This window comes from Ananas comosus, linkage group 6 (assembly GCF_001540865.1).
Source record: "Ananas comosus cultivar F153 linkage group 6, ASM154086v1, whole genome shotgun sequence".
In the NCBI taxonomy this organism is placed as follows: domain Eukaryota; kingdom Viridiplantae; phylum Streptophyta; class Magnoliopsida; order Poales; family Bromeliaceae; genus Ananas; species Ananas comosus.
Genome location: NC_033626.1, coordinates 1,462,836 through 1,484,471, shown reverse-complemented (window position 1 = coordinate 1,484,471; position 21,636 = coordinate 1,462,836). Strand labels below are relative to the sequence as shown.

The 21,636-nt window shown below is 33.7% G+C and overlaps 3 protein-coding genes across 3 annotated transcripts in view; 1 reads left to right on the top strand and 2 right to left on the bottom strand.

The window, feature by feature from the left end:
* On the bottom strand, nt 5,138-7,148 carry LOC109711194 (protein IRX15-LIKE-like). The gene has a single exon (XM_020234123.1). It carries the CDS (start codon nt 6,931-6,933, stop codon nt 5,839-5,841), a length of 1,095 nt encoding a protein of 364 aa, XP_020089712.1. The 5' UTR covers nt 6,934-7,148; the 3' UTR covers nt 5,138-5,838.
* Nucleotides 13,427-19,811, bottom strand: LOC109712066 (phospholipase D beta 1). The gene is made up of 10 exons (XM_020235493.1): nt 19,372-19,811; nt 17,736-17,798; nt 16,538-16,622; nt 16,346-16,420; nt 15,982-16,057; nt 15,761-15,809; nt 14,439-14,545; nt 14,279-14,348; nt 13,958-14,040; nt 13,427-13,818 (listed from the first exon to the last, which is right to left on the bottom strand). The coding sequence occupies exons 1-10, from the start codon at nt 19,735-19,737 to the stop codon at nt 13,770-13,772; spliced, it is 1,023 nt and encodes a 340-aa protein (XP_020091082.1). The 5' UTR covers nt 19,738-19,811; the 3' UTR covers nt 13,427-13,769.
* LOC109711693 (UDP-galactose transporter 2-like) overlaps nt 21,602-21,636 on the top strand; it is an 18,439-nt gene continuing 18,404 nt past the window's right edge. The window contains exon 1 of the mRNA XM_020234857.1: nt 21,602-21,626. The gene's annotated coding sequence lies outside the window, so the exon portion shown is untranslated. The remainder of the gene's footprint in view (nt 21,627-21,636) is intronic.

Below are 21,636 nucleotides of genomic sequence, written 5' to 3'. Positions count from 1 at the left end.
TGAAAAAAAAATGAAACCACATAATATTAAATTGACACACTTTAAACCATAGGGTACTAAAGTGAGAAAGTGTAAAACCAAGAGTGGTATTTAAAAATTATCCAAATTTTTTTTATGCAAAAAAGTATTTGAGACGCAGAAAGAGTTGAAGTGTCCATCAATATTGGTCGTATCCACCGTACCGTATTATGGTAAGAAAAAAATATCAGCACTATAAAATCTCCTGTCCATGACACAACTCAAAATCCTCTAATTTTTAAACTAGTACGTATTTTTTTCAATAAATTTCAAAAATTTCATAAAATACATAATAAACAGTTAGAATATTTTATTACTAAATAAAATAAATATTTTATCCTATCGTGTGTCCGTACACACACACACACACACACACATATATATATATATATNAGGAGGGGGAGGACGAGATGAACAGTTCGTGTGGAGATGTGTCGGTGGACACAATACGTACGAAAGTATGAACGGCCATGATTGGGACAGAACACCGGGGCCCATTTTGAGGATCAACGGTGGAGATCGATTCAGGGGTCATTATGCAATTTTTCATATTTAGGAGGGGGAGAAAGGAAAAAAAGGACATTAATTAGTAGGACAAATTAGTTAACAACTTGGAGACAATGAGTGGGATGGAGCAACCACTCTTTCCCACACTTTTCAACCCATCCCAAAAGCGATTTATCTTTCGTGGGGCCGAGAAATATATTTTGTACTAAAATGTCAGCTTAATTGTAAATAAAAAATTTAAGTAGCGTAACACAAAATTATATTAAAAATTTACTAGCACGATATAATACGGTACATGTCGATTACAAAATATATATATATATATATATATATATATATATATTTTGTAATCGACATGTACCGTATTATATCGTGCTAGTAAATTTTTAATATAATTTTGTGTTACGCTACTTAAATTTTTTATTTACAATTAAGCTGACATTTTAGTACAAAATATATTTCTCGGCCCCACGAAAGATAAATCGCTTTTGGGATGGGTTGAAAAGTGTGGGAAAGAGTGGTTGCTCCATCCTTCTCATTGTCTCCAAGTTGTTAACTAATTTGTCCTACTAATTAATGTCCTTTTTTTCCTTTCTCCCCCTCCTAAATATGAAAAATTGCATAATGACCCCTGAATCGATCTCCACCGTTGATCCTCAAAATGGGCCCCGGTGTTCTGTCCCAATCATGGCCGTTCATACTTTCGTACGTATTGTGTCCACCGACACATCTCCACACGAACTGTTCATCTCGTCCTCCCCCTCCTGTGCTTGCCACGTGTACAACGTAATCAACGTTCCTCTCAAATATAATATTTTAATTAAAAAAGAGGTTTAAATATAAAAAAGAAAAATCCTACCCTAAATACTCATTTTTTTAGTTTTTTTTTCTGACTTTTTTAAAATATTATATTTTATCTTCTTAGAATTTTAAAAATATTTTTAAAAAATTATGGTGTTAACAAAGATAGAAAAATGATCGAATTGTCTTTATTTTATATAAAAATATTTTTTAATATATTTTTTATTTTAAAGGATATTTCGGTATAATTGTAAGAAATAAACGGAATTCTGGCGAAGCGAGATTAAATGCATCGACTTAAAATTTTGAAGAGGTAAAGTGTCCCTTTTTTTTTTAAATCACGAAGGAAAAATAAAAAAGCAAAAATTTAGGGGAGTTTATTTTCCTGTATTTTAGTTTATTTCAAAACTAAAACTTAATCATATAGTTTTGAGCTACAATATTAAAAAAATAAAAGTATATAAAATACCGTGAGAATTATAGACGATTTTAATTTGACTATATAATCTTTTAAAATTTTAATTTTACTATCTAATTTTTTAATTTATTTTATTTATGTGATTTTATGACTGTTCGGATATAAAATTTAAGTTAATTTCCTACTTTAATTAATTTATAGTTACATAAATTTTATAAAATATACTAAATAAATTCGTAAAAATCAACCTCGTATTCAAAATTTAAAGTTAAATTAAAACCAGATAATAAAATTAAAATCTTTAAAGGTTATATAGTCGACTCTAAATGAATAATAATTAAGATAAATTTTGTATATTTTTATCTTTAAAAAATTTGTATGTTTTAAAAACATATTATGGAGACATGGAACATCATCAACAATCAATAGTACAGGATAGTCAATTGTTGGATATAAAAAAAATAGAATAAAATTATCTTCCTTAAAATAGTCTTAAAAATTAAAAAATAGAGAAAGAATTATTACTTAATTTATAAGTAAATAATGTTCATAACTTATAATTTTTTATGTACCTGACTTTTGAGTATCATAAACTGCATCTATCAACTTAAATTTTAATTGTTAGGATCTGTCACAGAGATAAAATTTTAGCGCCCAATTTGTTGTTATGTATTAATTTTATCTTAATCTAATAATCTGTTGAGCTTTTTTAATGATAAAATTTAAAAAAAGTTAAAACTCTTCGTTGAATAAAAATAAAACTGATACATGGTGACAGATTAAGACTTCTTCATAAATCGTAAACACTAACCACATATTCTAAAAATACGTGCTAATCGAAAGGGCGCACCCATCACACTTAAGGACTCAGCCACAGCGCTTGTGAGTTTCGATCCGACTCAATCCATCTGGACGTTGGGTCTATTGTTGAGTCTCTTACTGTTAGGTCTCTTCGCTATTATGTATTAATTTTATCTTAATCTAATAATCTGTTGAGCTTTTTTAATGATAAAATTTAAAGAAAATTAAAACTCTCCGTTGAATAAAAATAAAACAGATAAATGGTGACAGATTAAGATTCCTTTGTGAATCGTAAGCGCTAATCAACTATCCCAATAGTACATGCTGATAAAAAGAACGTATCCATCACACTTACGGGCTCAGTTACAGTGCTCGCTGGTTTCGATCTGGCTCAACCCATCTGGACGTTGAATCTATTGTTGAGCCTCTTGCCGTTAGGTCTCTTACAAACAGTATCTCCACTAAACTTATTAGGCTCATCTAATTTAACTTATTAATTTTTTTAGTCTATTATTACGGGACAAAATATTAGATCTATTTTAGCCCAATAATAAACAGCCAATATCCCTCAACGAAGCGTGATTGGGAAGTTTCCAACTAATGTCGGTGCATGAGCTGCACGTGTACACCTCATGCATGCAATAATTTCTCCCACAAACCATATAAAAAGCATTTCCTAACAATCACGCTCCCACAAAAATCAAAATGGTGATGATTCGTTAACGTAATAATAAAATTATTATATTAGAAAAAAATATTAACATAATATCAATATAGAATATTGCTTTATAAATGGTTCTGATTCAAGCGTAGGATACACTTAAAATTAGGATTACAGGCTTAATATAACACATGCCGATCTCATATTTTATTTATATCACTTCCATTAGTGTGATTCTTAAATTTATTTAATTAGTGTGATTTTTAAATTTGAATGTATTAGCATATTAGCATATCAGTAGTTTTTCAGAAGATCGTGAAAAGCACCCTAACTGTACTCTGTTGTATAATTTTTTGAAAAAACTTCAAATATCACCGTGTGGTTTCGTACTTTTTTTATTTCAGTATCTTGTGGTTTAAAGTGTATCAATTTAGTATCCGATGATTTCATTTTTCTCTTTTTATTATCATCTCCACTATTTTTTTTCGTTAAATCAGTGACAAAGTTAAAACTAAAAGGTACTAAAATAAATATTCGATAAATCTAGATGTGGTATCTAAAATTTTTATTCTATATAATTTAACAAAATGTTAACAGAGGAGCTGACGAAAAGAAAAAAGAAACCACATGGTACTAAATTGATACATTTTAAACCACATGATACTAAAGTGAGAAAGCGCGAAACCATATGAGTGATATTTGAAATTTACCCTAATTTTTTTTTTAATTTCTTAATTAAATAGATTCATTGAATATGGTCATTATTTACTAACTGAATTTAACCAGATTTAATGAATGTGATGTTAGCCCGTAATCTATACCTATACATTATTTCTTCTAAACAAGATTTTAAGTGCCGACCGGCACGGGCCGTATCCATTGTGCCGTACTGTACCAACAAGATACAGGCACGATAAAGACTGTATCGATGGCACAGCTCAAAACCCTCTATTATTTAAATTAGTAAATAATTTTCTCAATAAAGTTCAAAAGATGTGATAAAAAGACATAATAAATAATTGAATATTTTGTTGCTGAAGAAAATAAATATTTTATGCTATTATGTGTCGACACACAAGAATTTTTTTAATCGGCACGTATCGGCACGGCTCGGCACGCATCGTACCGTACCATGCCGGCAAGTTTCCGGTACGACCCCATACCACGATACTTAAATCCTTACTTCTAAAGTTGCTACATGGCAACTTTTTTTCAATTATCTATCTGTTGTATCACACGGGTTACTACGCTAGTACGGCACTATTTCCTATTTGTTAACTTTGAGAAAAATGGCAACATTCACTGATCTTTAATTTTGAGGAATCATTGAACATGGAAGGCATAAAAATGGCAGTGCCAGTAACATGTCTTGAATGGAAGCATTAACAATTTTTGTCCTTATAAAAGAACACACATTCACTGATCTTTCATTTACACCTCTTTAATATACTTATTAGTTATTATCCTTGTCATTGAATTTTCCCCTTTTGAGTATATTATTTTCAATTGGCTAAAATACAAAAAAAAAAATCCGCAAATATCAATTTTTTAATTTATTTAATTATTAAAAATTTATATTTTGTCCTTTCAAAAATTTAGAAATATTTTTAGTAAATTACGACGTTAATGGAGAGAGTTATCATTTTTATTTATTTAAAAAATATTTTTAAAATAAATTATAATAAATTGACGAAACAGTAGTAAAAGAGTTTTGACAAACGCAATGTATTAACTTCAAATTTTAGAAAGATAAAGTATAGATTTTTAAAAATGAGTGAGAAAAGAATGAAAAAATAAATATTTAAAGATTTTTTAATATATATTTTAGCCTTTTAAATTTTATCTAAGTTGTTTTTCTCTTTAATTTTTATCCTTTCAATTTCACATAATCTATCTTTTATTAGTAAACTAATTAAATCTAATTAGTAGAATTAAAAGAAAAACTTGGACAAAAGGTTTATAAACAAACTGTAAAATTTACACTTTCCTACTCCCACTTCCTACAAATTATTTTTCAGTACAACCAACCAGCAACTACTACTACTACAAAAAAAAAATATAAATAAAAATAAAAATAAATAAAAATAAAAAGAAAAAGAAAAAAAGAGAGCCCACCGCTATTCTCTCTTCGTTAGTTCATTTTTCACTTCAAAAAACAAGAGAGGTGCACAACATAAAACTCTTTAATTTTTCTTTTCATTTCAATATTTTTTTTTCTTTTTATTTTTTTATCCCCTCATTTTCCAAAACTTATATATACTATATGTGCTTCCATCTAATTAATTAATAATTACTAAGGGCCTTGTTTGAAATTACATTTCTAAAAGCACCGACCTCTATATATTTTATATTTTACAATTTTAAATATTTAAAACTCAATCTGCTGTCATCCGTCACTTTTATCTCTGTACAAAAATTATAATTATTCTTTCTAATTTAGAAAACATAAAGTAAATTATTGCATGGAGATAAAAGCTAGCTGACATATAACAGCAGATCGAGAGCTCTCTAATAAGATGTAGTTGGAAAGCTCCACACTGAAATTTTATCACTTGAAAAGTACGAGAGTGCGATGGTGCTTTTAGCTACCGCATTACCAAACTAGGCCTCTGAACCGACTAATAATAATAAACTACTCCGCCGTCGCCGAAGAGTTGGCGGCGGCGGCGGCGGCGGTTGCGGTGGCATTGGGGCAGAATTCGCCGGCGGTGTTGGGGCGGACGATGAAGTGGGCGAGGGTGCCGGTCAGGGAGTCGGCGACGAGGTTGGCGCGGCAGAGGAACTCCTCGCTGCAGAGCCTCTCGGCCTCGCGCTCGTAGTCGTGGACGAGGACGTCGACGGCGGCGGAGGGGGGGCGGGTGTGGGCCATGACGGCGGCGGTGAAGATGGGGGCCATGCGGCCGGGGGCGGCGCCGGCGTAGCCGCGGGGGCCGTCGACGAGGACGACGTCCCAGGCGACGTCGTAGAGGTGGTTGGGGAGGTCGTTGAGGGCGAGGCGGCACTCGGAGAAGAGCAGGTCCTGGACGGGGCGGCAGTCGCCGGCGCGGGAGGCGCGGGCGCCGGCGAGGAGGTCGGGGAGGTCGGCGACGCGCGTGGTGTAGGCGACGTCGTAGGCCTCGAGGCCCGGGAGGCGGCGCTCGAGGTGCGCGATGTAGTACTCGTTCTCGTCGAGGAACACCGTGCGCCCGCCGTGGTTCAGCGCGCGCCACAGCGCCGTCTCCGGGCCCAGCCCGAACACCAGCAGGTTGCACGGCGCGCGCCGCCGCAGCACCCCCGCCACCGCGCGCATGTCCCGCTCCGTCATGCTCCGCGCCGACGCGTTCGCCGCCGCCGCGTAGTGCACCAAAGCGTCGAACACCTGCTCCGCCAACCCCGCCGGCGCCCCCTCCTCCTCCTTCTTTGCCGCCGCCGCCGTGGCCGTGGGCTCGGAGGTGGCGACGGCGACGGCGACGGCGACGGTGGTGGGGGTGGAGGGGGGGGAGAGGAGGAGGGGGTCGCGGGCGGTGGAGAGGAGGGTGAGGAGGGAGGCGACGGTGAAGAAGGAGAGGAAGACGACGAGCCACAGCCGGTGGTTGGGCCCGCCGAGCAGCGCCAGCGGGGACGCCGGCGCCGACCCCCCGCCGCCGCCGCCGCCGCCGCCGCCGGAGGCTCCGCCGCCGCCGCCATTAGAGGCGGGCTTGTGGAGGAGGAGCAGCTGCTGCTTCTCGTTGCTGTTGAATCCCTTCATTTTTTTCTTTTTAATTTTTTTTTTTCTTTTGTTTCAGATCTGTATATTATTTTCTTTCCTCCCGCTGGCCTCTCTCTTTCTTGAGTGGGAGAGTGAGAAATGGGGCTAAAAAAGAGAAGACTGAAGGGGTGGAAATGGGAGGAGGAGGCCTGGAGGGGGATGAAGGACAGGGCAGAGAATGGGATGGTGACCTGGTAGGTGGGTTTTATGTTTGTTAGATTTTATTTATTTATTTTAGGTGTGCTTCTCTTATTAGGTTATTATTTTTAAACATAGAAGATTCTACGTGTTTCTGAAAGACTGAAACTAAAGTTTTACATTCGTACTCACTACCGTACTCAACGCAAGTGGTAAAAATTTTGATAATTAATTTTTGAGATTTTAAGTTTAAAATTTAATTATTTTTTATTTTTATATAAATTTATTTTTTAAAAAATAAGCGAAATAAGTAATATACTATCTTCCTTTTTAAAAAAATTTATTTATTTATTTATCTCTTCCATCGTTGATAAAATTTTAGCAGACAATTCTCCAACGATGTCTCATTAGAAAGTTTTTGATTCATTATTGCATATTAGTTTTTTTTCTTTATCCAATAATGTGATGCGTGTTTTTTAATACTATAATACAAATAAAATGTACATATATAATTTTTAGATATAGACAAAACTAATACATAACAATGAATCGGGTTTGTACTGAAGTTTTTTTTTTTTTTTCCCTGCTATCCCTTACTTTAATTTTGTTATATTAAGAACATATAAGATTAAAAGCACAAAAAAGATCGCAATGACTCTTTCTCATCTTTCAAAGATAAGATAGAGGTATTGATAAAGTTCAGAAAATTTAGTGATTTAGACTACTGAATTGAATTTAATCAACTTAATTTTTTTCAAATTAGTTCACTTCTTAAATGATATTGTCATAATAAAATAGGGTATTGCAATTTAAACAGTAATGCTAGTTGAAATTTTCTATCCTAAGAAACAAATTCCTTAAAATGTTGGTAAAATATTTCTGAATGAATATACAAAGTTAGAGAAATTAAATATGTGAAAGGTTTACAATAAGATCTTTATTGATGTGTAATAATATATTACTAAAATCTTGACCATATCAAAAGAGAAGTGATAACAAACCACCAAACTTATTTTTACACTAAAATTGTGATATATATATATATAGATATTGGTATAAATTTATGTGAATGTCACATTGGACTAATGAATAATGAAAGAAGAGATTTTTTTTGTAGAAATGCAATAGAGTTCTAGAGATGATAGTAATAATAATAATAATAATAATAATAATAATAATAATAATAATAATTTTGTGCACTCTTTTTTATTTGCATGTAAATGAGATGGCATTAACATGCTAGTAAATTTTAAAAAAGTGGAGTGCAAATGACTAGTGAATCACAATAATCTTCTATCCATAGTAATTCCTTTATTAGTTACTAGGAAATTAAATCAAAAGGGGCATAACATTGCTCACAAAGAAGGGGAAAAAAGAGCAAAAATATACATAACTTTTATGGACTATAATTTTAGCACAAAGAAGGGGAAAAAAAATAAAAGCAAAAATATACATAACTTTTCTGGACTATTTAGCATTCAAACTTTTAATTTGATTAATTTGAGTCGGCCAACAATATTTTAATTTTAAAATTTTAATGCGTTATTTATCTATCTAGGTCTAGATAGTATACTTCCTACAGTTCTTGCAATTACTAGTTTATTAAAATAAGTAATTAGCTTAAATTTTGAAATCAATGTGTAATAGACTGGCTCAAATTAAATAAACTAAAAAAACTAGATAGTAAAAATAAAATTATCGGACCGTAGTTCAGTTAAGTTCTATACATTTTTACTTTAAAAAAAATGCAAAAGAAAAAGAAAAAGAAAGGTTTTGACACACTTTGGTGGATTTAGTAAGAGGGTTAGTAAGGCAATGTAGTGATAATAAATTGTTGTTAAGCATGAGGTGGAGTTAGGAAGGGAGAATCATTCAACAACCAAGATTACAATATTGCCATGAAAAAAAAAAAGAAAGAAAATATTTTTTTTTTTTTTTTTTTTTTTTGGGGGAAAAAAAAGAAGGATTAGATAGCAAGTGGCCATCAGTCAACACTTAGAATTTAAGTCATTGGTGTGATTTAATTGAATGTTGGATTAGATGGCATGTGCCAATCAAGTCTCTTCTTTTGGGTGGCAAGAAACTTAATTCCACCTAAAGGAAAAAAAACAGCAACCATGCCACTGACAAAGAAAGAGCAATCTCACTTGTCAATCCCTAGATCTATAAAATAGTAGGTGTATGACTTAGTAGGGAACTTAATCTTAATGGGTAAGAATATCCAAAGTTTTATCTGAATCCAAATTCGAACCAGATTAGAGTATTAGAGTGAAATCTAGTTCGAATTTTGCGACACTCTGAACTCTATATATGAAATATAATAGGACTAAGCTATAATATTTTGGGCAGTGAATAAGTTCAAAACGCTAAGTATGTTAGGACTGAAGTAGTTCAAGAAATGGGTGATATTCTAAAAAATATGGCGTCACAGATTTGTTTGATGATAAGTAGATACGGTTTGAGATACATGTATAAGAGAACAAAAACTTCACAGAATTGGATTTGGGTGTGAATATTGTCTATATCCGACCCGAAGTCGAACTTGACCTTAATCCGAATAGATTTACATTATATAATATATTTGAATGTTTGATGTTATATTTGAGTTTGTATTTTAAAAATTTTAGATTATAATATGCTATGTTTTAAAATATGGTGTAGGGAAATAATTATTTAGTGTTTGGTTATCGAGTTTGAATTCGGACTTTTAAAAATCCGCCTTGAATCTGACCTGTTAAACCTTACAAATCTAGGTCTTATATTACCTATATTTGCTCGCTTGGCGTATCTTTTTTTAAACCAAAAATTAATTAAAGAGTTTTTGTAAATTTGTTTGTAATAATTCTTAAAGTTTGAGTATAAAATTGTAATAAATTAAAGTTTAAAAACCAAAATGTCACCCGTCTCATAGTTTGAGTACCAAATGTGCAATTTACCCTATTCTTCAACTAAAAAATAATATGTTAGATTTAATTCACAGTACTAAAATTTATGTATAAAAAATGAGACAGAGACCTGTTGCTTAGGTATCATTTTACCAAGTAGTCCTTGAAGTAAATAAAATATAGAAACAGGGATATTTTAATTTATAAGAAAAGAAGTGTAAAATTTATAATTTTTAACATGTTGATTTTTTAAAAGCATAAAATATATCAGATAAATTATATTCTAATTTAAAAATTTTATGGCAAATCTGAATGTGGATTAATTGGGATGTTCCAAACCAAGTCCATGTCATTGAGAAATTATTGCCCGCACCGGGTGCATTGGTGCATCTCATGCACCGCACACAATATTTAATAGTATTTATTTATTTAAATAAAACAATTTAACATATTAAGTTTGATTTACAGTATCTAAAAATTCTAATATATAAAAAGCCACAAATTTTAAAGACAAGCATGGAAATAAATGGCACAAAAAAGGATGATGTCCAAAACATTTTTTAAATAGCATAAAAGATATATGATAAACTCGATTTTAAATTTAAATTTTTTTAGTAAATCGAAGAATGCTGCGAACGGTGAACCGAGTGCATGCAATAAATTCCCACATGTTACAAGAAACACATAGCTTTGCTTTTGGTTTTTCTAATCAACATTTCCTTTTCCTTAACTTTTTCTTGGTTGGTAGATCTTTTTATTTTTTATTTTTCTTATTTTTTTATGCTCTTTATTTTCTTATTATTTATTTAGGAGTAAAAACTTATATATTTCTGAAAAGTTTTCAACTTTCTTATTTACCTCTTTTCGAAAACTAATATTAAAAATATCTTTTTAGCATTCCAAGTTATTTCAAATATATTTCTAGAGTTAAATTCGTGAATTATTAGGAGCAGTTGTTATCTATGCGAAATTACTATTTTGTCTTTTCAAATATGTCCTTTCTATCATCACCATTTTTTCAAATTTTGACTTTTTTTTTAATTCTGATAGAAACTTAATTCAGATTTAACTCGAAATGACTTAACAGATAGTAACAGCAGAGTTATTTTAGAATAACGAAGAAATATACGATAAATATATTTAAAATAATAAATAAAAAAATAAAAATATATAAGATATTTTAGAATTTTTAGGATATATAAATAATTATTCCTATTTTTTATTATTAATAGGAGTAGGGCCCAACAACATAAATTCAGAAGAAAACGATTTCCTATGCTACAATTGCATATGTCGGCATATATGTCCTTTTTTTTGTTTTAAATTTTAATTTTAATACATTCACATCATGATTTTTGTACTGATCTAATTAAGAACATAGTATTGAAGTAGTCTATGATTGAAAAAAAAAAAAAAACAAACAAACAAATAAACAGATGATGTTGAGTTGTCATTTAATAGATGATGCTTGATGAGAAAACAACACAAAAGAGAGAAACAAAATCTAAGAATGATGCTTCAACTAGTTGGATTTTTTTTTTTTTTAACTTTTTTATGAGAGAAAAAGAGAGAAAGGTAGTATGCTCTCTGCTGCTTCATTCATTATTTTCGAAAATAAATTTAGCTAAAAATATTAAGCAATTAGGCTTCGAATTTGGACTGTCGGATACCGATCATCAAATCTTGATTACTTGTGCTAGAAATAGTCAGTGTTCCCTACGATCTAACTATGACTTGTGTTTTCGATGGTGAATGATTTTGCCTTAAGGCTTAGTTTGGTATTGAGATCAATCTAAGTATCTAACGCTATTAAATAGCATGGAATTGAGAAAAAACATATAGGGATATACTTTTGCGATGAGACTGTAGAAAATATATCGTAATATATCGTAACCGACTAACCGCAGTATGTGAAACGCAATATTATGTACGGAAATAAACAGAATATTTTGAATATTTTTTCATCGTCGTTTCTCACTGCACGTAACGTAATCTTTCCATAATTCCAAACGAAGCCTTAATTATTTGGAGGAAAATAAAGTGAGCAACAGAAGTGGCGCAACTAAGTCTTGAGAAAAAAAAAACCATGAGTTTTAAGAGAAATAATAAGAACAAAAAAAAAAAAGAAAAAAAGTGAATGCGAAAAGAAAGGTTTAAAAGAAACAAATTATTCGATAAAGGACAGTTGTCTTTTCACTATCCCGCTAAAATTCAAATTATTGCAGTCTCTTGCTTTTGTTTTAAAAAATTACATTATTTCTTTCCAGCGCCCCCGCCTGATGAATAATTTTCAAATAAATTTTCTTGTGGGGTTTTTTAATGGATAAAAAATAAGTTTAAAAGAGTTTGATTTTGACTTTGTTTGGATTTTTCGATGTTCATCTATTCAAAAGTTTCGGATGCCGCACTTAAGTCGGTTTTGTGTCAATTGAATCGGTTCGACTATGACCCAATTTTTATTTATATAATTTTAGAAACTCATGAAATTAACTCTTTGATATTTGATTCCTCGAAAAATATGAAAAAAAAATATTTTCAAAAAAAATTCATAAAAAATGTCTTTTTCAATTTTCTGTCTATTTAGCTCCAAATAATATTAATTATTTTTTAAAAAAAAACTTTATATTTTATGAAAAAATGATATTTTTATTTTTTTTGGATTTTTTTTTTTTGAACTCGATCTTGTTTTAAATGAAAATATCTTCTTTATAATGACGACGTTTCGCATGGCATGTATTACCACATCTTCCTATCATATGATATGATGAAATTTTTTTATTATTTGCAATAATAAATATAATTGCTATTTCTATACAATTCCAATTATCAATGCAGTAATAGTTATAAAAATTTGCATATTTTTATATTTAGATAAGTAAAAGCAGTGATCCACGGGACATAATTTCATAAAATCATTTGCGTTACCAAATAAGTAATCTAAATAGCTTAACCAAAAAAAAATAAAAAATAAAAATGTCATTTCCCAAAAACTTAAAAGAGTTTATAAATCCTAGAATAAAAATGGTATAAAATTTATGCCTATATATAAGTATATAGATTGAGAACTTTCCTTTTTTTACGTGGCACAGAAAAAGTTCTATTTAAAATAAGATACTAAAATATCGTTTTCTATCGAATTTTGAATAATTGGATGTTTAGTATGGTTTCCAATGTTTTAAAAAAAGTGTTTTTGCATATTTTTATATTTAGATAAGTAAAAGCAGTGATCCACGGGACATAATTTGTTTTCTCCACAAAATAAGCAAAAACTGTAGAATTTCAATACATTATGGGAATCATTTACGGCAAATATCATTTCTTTTTTGCTTCTTTCAAACTGCCGTAAACATTTTCAGCTCTGTTCGAACCGAATTCAATTACGACATTTGGCTTCTGATGTCCTTCTATTTACAGTAAACCAAACAATCGAACTAATCATTTACAGCCACATTAGTTTTCGGCACACGCACTTACGGCGAAACAAACATGAACAGTGAAAATCATAGTTCAAGCAAACATAGTATATCATATTGTCGTTGCACATCATATATGCTAATAATAACTCTGAAACAGTAAAATCTTAAGAAACAAGGGACAAGCACTTTGACATTAAAACTTGACATTGCCGAACACTTACGAGTGTAATTCAAGCCCTGATCCAACATAGGATACCCGAATTTAGCAAAAGGAAAACACATTAACTTACCAAGAGTTGAAACCGAATGAGACGGAAAGGTTTACACCATAACACAAAGTTCGTCGTGCGCCGCCATAGAATATTTTGAACTGTAACTTTAACGCATGCAGCTGAATTTATCTTCTCTTTTCACGTTTACGGAGCCCCATACGTGATTTAGCATACCTAAGATTTTTCATTAAGGAATTGAACATGTTTATTAAAAGAGAGTCTGCTTGAAGCAAGATAAGATTGCACAGAGAACATCTGCAATTTACAACAATTGAAAATAAGCGGCAAAAACAAAATTTTACATAAAGGATACTCCAAGCGCATGCCCTCCTCACTTGAGGAGTACAAAATGGTACCCTGGAGGCGATTTAGAGCTGCAGCTGAACTGTTCACATCCTGGAAGAATATATTAAACATCAAATGACTCTGCAAAAAGGTGTGACACAATAAAGATTCCACCAAAATGGTGAGAGGATAACAGTATCTGCTATGCAAATATTTCCACTCCCCTGACCCAAAACAGGCAGGAGCATTATGCCTGAGAGAAATGAAGCCAAAGATGCAAACATTTTATACACATTATGCATGAGAAATGTACGTTAACCTCAAATAATTCAGAGAAACTTAGCATTACCTTAAAGTCAACAAATGCTACAGGAGCTCCAGATTTGTTTTGCATCTTAAGTTTTAAGAATCCTGGGCATCTAGACATTAAAAAGAATGGATTCAATATTATAAATTATATTAAGGAAAAGAACAGAATATAAAGTAAATGAAGTTAATTGATAGCAAACCTCGAAAAGACCTGAGCTAGCTCCTCCTGAGAACATGTCGGGCCTAGATTTGCCACGAAAATTGTTGGACAAGGAGGATTATCTTGAGGAGCAAAAGTTGGAGGACTCTGTGAAGTTACGAAATTCAATTTCTCATATTTTAGGAAAGAAAGATATGGAAATGAAATCAATGAGAAAGTCATATTAACGAATCCTTAATAAACAAAGTTAACAAGAAATAAAACTTTGAATGAACCAAGATAAATAGTGAGTTTCGGCAAGCAATAAGCAAAAACTTACAAGCAACTCATATTTGTGATATCTCAATTCAAGTATGTAAGCATATTAAGAAATTGTAGTGCCAGTTAACAAATTTTTGACTAACTATCAACAGATTGTTATGCTACAAGCAAGTCTGACTTGTGACATCCCAATTCAAATCATCTGAAGTTTGACTATTAATAGTGTGTGATAAAAGCACATTTCAATTTCTGCATTCATAAAGGAACTGAGAAAGAAAAGTATAGTCTCGAGCTGAGAAAATAAGTAGAAGAAAGGAGAAAGTCAGAAACAACAGGCATCAATTCAACTTCTTAGAATTCATAAGCCCCATGGATGTCTATAAAGGCCACACTACAAGAGCTCCAAAGGTAATAGTCCTACTTAACTAGACTTACAACTGAGTATATAAAAAGGATCCAATGTAGCCCAAGCTCTGAATTGAGAGAGTGTGTGAGAGAGAGAGAGAGAGGGATCTTCAAACAATCCTCTTGGGTTGTTCATAATATAGTCACTTTCCAAGTTGGCTTGGCAAAGGTGAAGAAAATCCCTTCCAGACAGGACTGTTGAAAATAAGTCGGGCTAAAGGCAGTTGATCAATCAATCATCTAGGATGGGTGGTCTATCAGTCCTCTAAGGATAACCGTTTCCTAATTTTTCTCCTCTCAACTTTCTCTTCCAACATTTTGGCCATCAAACAATAAAACACAATTTTCTGCACTAATCATTAGCTAACAACATCCAATTGTGAAATTATAAGCCTGATAAGCTTCAATTTGAGGCCTTAACAACCCCCTTTGTAGGAAAATTAGCAGACTACTAAATTGTGGTGTATCATTGCGCAAACATATTTTGACATTTCAGAACCAAACGCACTAGACCATCATGGTGCAAGTGCCATCCAATGTGCCACAAGAAGTAGAAATCTTGCTTATGATTGTGTGTTTGTATGAGTGAATTCACATTTAAAAGCATTTAACTCAAGTGCCATACAAATGGAAAAAGCATTGTTCCCGAATATTATATTACTGCAACTAAAATGCAAGAGTACTAGTAGAGCTCACCGACTTCCTCAGATCTCTATCATCAGATTCTTGACCAAAGATTCCACGACTGCAAAAAATCAACAATGACAAGTAAGGTGAATTGCAGCTAGCAGGATCTAGAAATACTATCATGTCCAACTATGCAATCACACTTAACCTTCTTGTACATTAGTGACAGAAAGTAAATTAGATTTCCTTAAAAAATAAGCATTACTGTGCTATAAGTAGTGTGCCATAACCTTTGTGTAGAAGGATAACCATTCAAGCTGTAAGCAGAATTACCCATTCCAGGCATGTGAATATTGCTTCCAGCACCTGTTAGTGCGCAGAGTGTACCAAACATGTGCAAAGTGAGCTTTCGCGAGATCGTGTATCAATGTGAGTAAAGATGCATGGGACCGCTAAAAATATGCACAGAAAGATAAATGTGAGGAAAAAAAAATCAGCCAGACACTAGTGTAGAAACCTAATGAAGAATGGTGTGGAAACCATCCAAATATTGTCCTATTAAATTAAATAGACAAATAGATACTGCAAGCTCATTGGATCTAAGCTTAATCTCCACTAACAATTCCCCAGTATCCATGGATCAGATAATATTACCACTATCTGGTAAGCCTCTGGAATATGCAGTAGACCCTCTAAGTCTTTTGTCAGAAGAGTAGGCGACACCATCATCTATTGAAAAACAAGCAAAGACCAAAATATTATACTTAATTAGTATGCAAAAACTTGGAAAGTTAAAAAGTGAAGAGCAGGGAGACATTTTAAAAATAGGAAAAGCTGATGGAGAACCTGCTCTTGATCGTTTTGATCTAGAGTTGGACCTGGCAAGATCAACATGTAAAGAATACTCTTTCTCAAGGTCAAATATCATTCCCTGCAGCAAATCACAATGATAAGAGGAAGAAGGGAAATAAGTTGCCATAATCCTAGAATGTGAAAGAGTTAACGCACCTCAAATCCATGCTACCTAGCGCCCTTACACATGACTCCGTTTTAAGGTCTAGCCATCTAAAGTATGATATCTGGTTTTATAACCTTAACTAACTTGATATTTTAATTTTCTCTTACAGCACAACCATAGATGGGCATAATAACCAAGGATTTCAATGCAACTCACTACAGTGTGCATGCTCTGATCGTTTGGACCTTGCCATGCTGTCAGCCAACGTGTGCTAATACATAAAGGACCATTGCCAAATTTGATCCCGCGCACCAACATCTAAAAGGTCACAATACATGGTCCATGCTAATAGTGCCAATATGTCAACACTACACAGTGACCTGATCTACTCCTGGCTGGCACTGAGGTTTTACATGCCTTGGTGCAGTGGCATGACGAAAATTGGTCAGCAAAACACCTAACCATGTAGATAAATCGGCAAGGACACTACCGACTATGTAGCTATCCCATTGAAATGTCAACACACACTGACATGCTGCACGGTTGTATTGGACAATCCACATGTGCCCACCATGCCAAGAAGCATGCTTTGCGGCATGCCAAGAAGCATGCCAAAGACACTTAACCATGCATAACAATGCTTTTGTCATTACACATTATTTCATTTTCACATAGTACCCTTTGTACATGGCTTTTGAAACATAAGGCCTTTCGATTTAGGCCCAACTCAATTATTTTCTTTTGTTAGGGCAAAAAATAGCTCCTTGATAAGTATGATCATGTGTAAAGGACTGTTTCGTCATCTCAAGGTCGTTACAAAGAGATCATCTGATCCATCAAAAGCTTAAGAAATCTAGTAAAATACAAAAATCAACATGGGCAACATTTGGTTGAAGAACATACTCTGTTCTCTATATTATAGTTAAAGAAAAACAAAGAACCGTTTTAACTTGAAAAAGAAGAACAACAGGTATCTATTTGAGTATGCATGCAAAATCTGCTTAGCAAAAAGCACTAACACTCTTTGTCAAATAATCATCATAATAAAGAGAGTAATTTTCTATCTGCATAAATGCCAGTCCATACATTTAGGGCATGCATCGCAGCTATTGCAGACTGTTGATCACGGAAGACAGCAAATGCATATGCCTGAAAACATCAAATTGAAAAAATTACTGTCAGAAATGACCAAAAGGTTCAAATGATATGTCATTTTGACCTCACAGGAAAACTGGACATGTGATAAACTTAGCTATGGATAGCAGCAGTAAACCATTTTAACCCAGAAAATAATAAGCCACAATCACAATAAAATCTAGACAACCATGGAAAGATGACAGATAAGGCATATGAAGTGAACAGACATGGTGGAGAAGGAAAGCCATAACAAAGTTTATCTGCATACGAGTAAAACTACGAGGGAGTTTTCTCTTCAAGGAAATTCGGTGGTTTCATTTTACTTAAAAATTTGTGTACGTCGGGCATCATAAGTTCAAAAGTCAACTGTGTAAGGTTAGGGGATGAATAGCTATCAAGCAGGGATACAAATAAAGATAGAAACAGGATATGAGATACGCAACGTGCAGATCCTAGTGTGCCACATTTTCCAAAATGGAATAGATATCACAAGGATATAACATTACAGTACAAATGATGATGTGCATAACGCCATTATAGACAGTTGTTAGACACTATATGTCAAAATGAGGATAAATACAATAGGCAAGCATCTATACCAAACCAGTCAAGTAAAAAACAAATGTCAATATTTAAACAAAATTCCACAGTGGCATCGAAAATATCAGCATTCAATATATTGGTGAATGAAGAAAACATGTAGAAAGACATCGACAAGTAATTGTAGTCAAACAATGTGGTAACCAGGTTCATAATTAAGGCACTTGAAACAAAAGACAGACATCTCTTATCAATTAGCATAAATTCAATAAGTTCGCCATTATTGCATGATCTTTCATAAGTGAGCAGCATAGCTCTGACCATGAATGTCGCAACTTGCGCTTCATAGATACATTTGACCAGTGTCTTTGTCAAGTGAGATATGTAAAGAAGTTTCCTCTTTCCAACTCTTATCCAACTAGTACAGGCACCCAATATATAGCTAACATGAAAATGGTTGATAATCTAATCTATGCATGCTTTGTAGATGGGAAGTGAATCACAAAACTTTTGCCGGCTCCTTATTACAAATGCTAAAAAGAGCAGCTAGAAGAATGGTAGTTCCAATACAACCGAAGGTACATATATGCTAGTTATAAAGCTGGCAAAGTGCCTCCGCCATGGGCCGACATTCTACGATCGGTTTGCCGCAAAGTACAAAACCATTATGTCCAACTAAATAGCAGGAAAATAACAAAAGAGGCGCTTCTCTCTTCCTCTTTTAATAGCCAATCATTCCACATTCCAAAATCCAACAATACTACCATCCGCTCCAATCATCTACTTTCATTGCACAAGAAGACAATAATTCCAGATTCATCAAAGTTCCATTCTGCGAAATTTACGCAGAAAAGGAAACACCTGATCCCATCACCAATCTTTCACAAGAGAATCATCTATTTATTGCAATATGTATGAACAAAATCGATCTTAGTGTGAAATCAACATTGGAGAGCTTAAAAAACCCTAGTGACAATACGAATCGAAAATCAAATCAATATCGTGAAATTGCGCCAAAAAAAGAAAAAGAAAAAACAACAACAACCTGAGAGGATTTGCCGGAGTTGCGGAGATGGGAAGATTCGTAGCCGGGGAACTCGCGAAAGAGGTTGTAGATCTCGCGGGGCCGCACGTCTCCGGGGAGCCCCGCCACGAAGAGGGTGCGCACCTCGTCGGGGGAGGCTCCGTAGGGAGCGTCGTAGGGTACGTAGTGAGGAGGGGGTTGGTGGTGATGGTAGTAGTCGTAGCCGTAGTCGTGGTGCTCGTGGTGGGAGGGATAGGGCTGGGGATGTTGCGGCGCCGGCGGCGCCGGCGGCGGAGCTCCGGCATACGGCTGAGGAGGGTAGATGGAGGAGGAGGAAGGAGGAGGATGGGGAGGGTGGTGGTAGTAGGTGGTGGCCATGTTCGCCATGGGAGTGCCGAGGAGAGGAGAGGGGAGGGGAGGAGACACGACGAAGAAGGGGACGATGGGTTTAGGGGTCGAGGAGGAATTTCGCGATCGAAGAGGGACAATTGCACAACTAGTCCCTGAACTTCAACTCGACTGTCAATTTGGTACTCAAATTCCTAAAATTAGAATTTTAATCACTGAATTTTTACTACTATTTTATTTTAGTCCCCGACCTTTCAACAACTTCTTAAATAAAAATAAAAAAAAAACTGTAATTAAGTTATCTTAACTATTGATCATTTTGAATCGATTATCTAATTTTTTAAAATTTAACTTTATTGTTGAACCTTTCAATTCATTTAATTTGAGTCAGTCAACGGTACTTTAACTTAAAATTTAAATAAAATTATTTATCGTTACAAGTTTAATTAATATATATTTAATATAATTTTTAAAACTATAAATTTATTAAAATAAAAAATTAGCTCCAAGTGTCACCAATTTATTCAAATCAAATAAATTGAAAGGTTTGATAATAAAATTAAAATTTTGAAAGGTTGGATAGTAAATTCAAAATCGTCTATTGTTTAGAAAAATTCTATATATTTTTCTCTTTTTCCCCCAACTTTGTAGTAAACTTTGTTTCTAAAGCCTACTTAACCTGTGTTACCATCTATATCTATACCTCTGTACCTAGGGGTGTCAGCAAGCCGAACACGAGCGAGCTAGTGCCAGCTCGTGTTTGGCTCGTTATTTGTATCGAGCTGAAAAATTCAACTCGTGTTTAGCTCATTGATAAACGAGCCGAATACGAGTTGCCCAACGAACAATGAGTTTAATGGATTAGATTGAATATATATAAAAAATAAATTTATAAAATCTTATCTATTAGACTTTGATCTAATGCTTGAAACTCTATATATAAATAATTTTTTTTATAATTGAGCTCGGCTTTTTTTTTGATAAAAATCAAATAATAAAAATATATATTATATATATAATTATTTATTTATATATATAAATATATATTATTTAAATATAAAATATATGTATTCGAGCTGTTATCGAGCCGAACACGAGTAAGCTGACCCCAGCTCGTGTTCTACTCGTTTATTAAACAAGCTAAAAAATTCAGCTCGTGTTTAGCTCGTTTACTAAATGAGCGATTCGATCTCGAGTTTATTTTGAGCCAAACATGAGCNTCTCGAGCTCATTTTGAGCCAAACATGAGCTGGCTCGTGAAGAGCAAGCTGGATTGCCACCCTTATCTGTAACCTATACATGAATTCTCATGCCTAAATCTTATATGGATGTGCCCCTTAATTTGAGGGAGATAGGGCTCTAAACTATTTCTTCTCTTTTCTAAAAAATTGTATTTAGTTTGTTTTTTCAAATAACTCTTCGGTTTTCGTTGTATTTACTCATATTTACTTTCTCTTTATTTTAGTGACCCTTAGCTAGGGGTGGCAATCCAGCTCGCCGTTCGCGAGTCAGCTCGTGTTCGGCTCGAAATGAGCTCGAGATCAACTCACTCGTTTAGTGAACGAGTTGAACACGAGCTGGATTTTCCAGTCATTTAATAAACGAGCCTAACATGAGCTACTCATATTTACTTTCTCTTTATTTTAGTGACCCTTAGCTAGGGGTGGCAATCCAGCTCGCCGTTCTCGAGTCAGCTCGTGTTCGGCTCGAAATGAGCTCGAGATCAACTCACTCGTTTAGTCAACGAGCTGAACACGAGCTGGATTTTTCAGTCGTTTAATAAACGAGCCTAACATGAGCTAGCATCAGCTCGCTCATGTTCGGCTCGATAATAGCTCGATTATATTTATTTTGTATATATATATATATATATATATATATATATAGAGAGAGAGAGAGAGAGAGAGAGAGAGAGAGAGAGAGAGAGAGTTGGACTAG

Coding starts and splice junctions, on each gene's coding strand:
- LOC109711194 (XM_020234123.1), bottom strand. CDS start 6,933: ATGAAGGGATTCAACAGCAACGAGAAGCAGCAGCTGCTCCTCCTCCAC.
- LOC109712066 (XM_020235493.1), bottom strand. CDS start 19,737: ATGGCGAACATGGCCACCACCTACTACCACCACCCTCCCCATCCTCCT. Junction 16,623..17,735: donor CTGCGATGCATGCCCTAAAT/GTATGGACTGGC, acceptor GATTTGCTGCAG/GGAATGATATTTGACCTTGA. Junction 16,058..16,345: donor CAGAGGCTTACCAGATAGTG/GTAATATTATCT, acceptor GCGCACTAACAG/GTGCTGGAAGCAATATTCAC.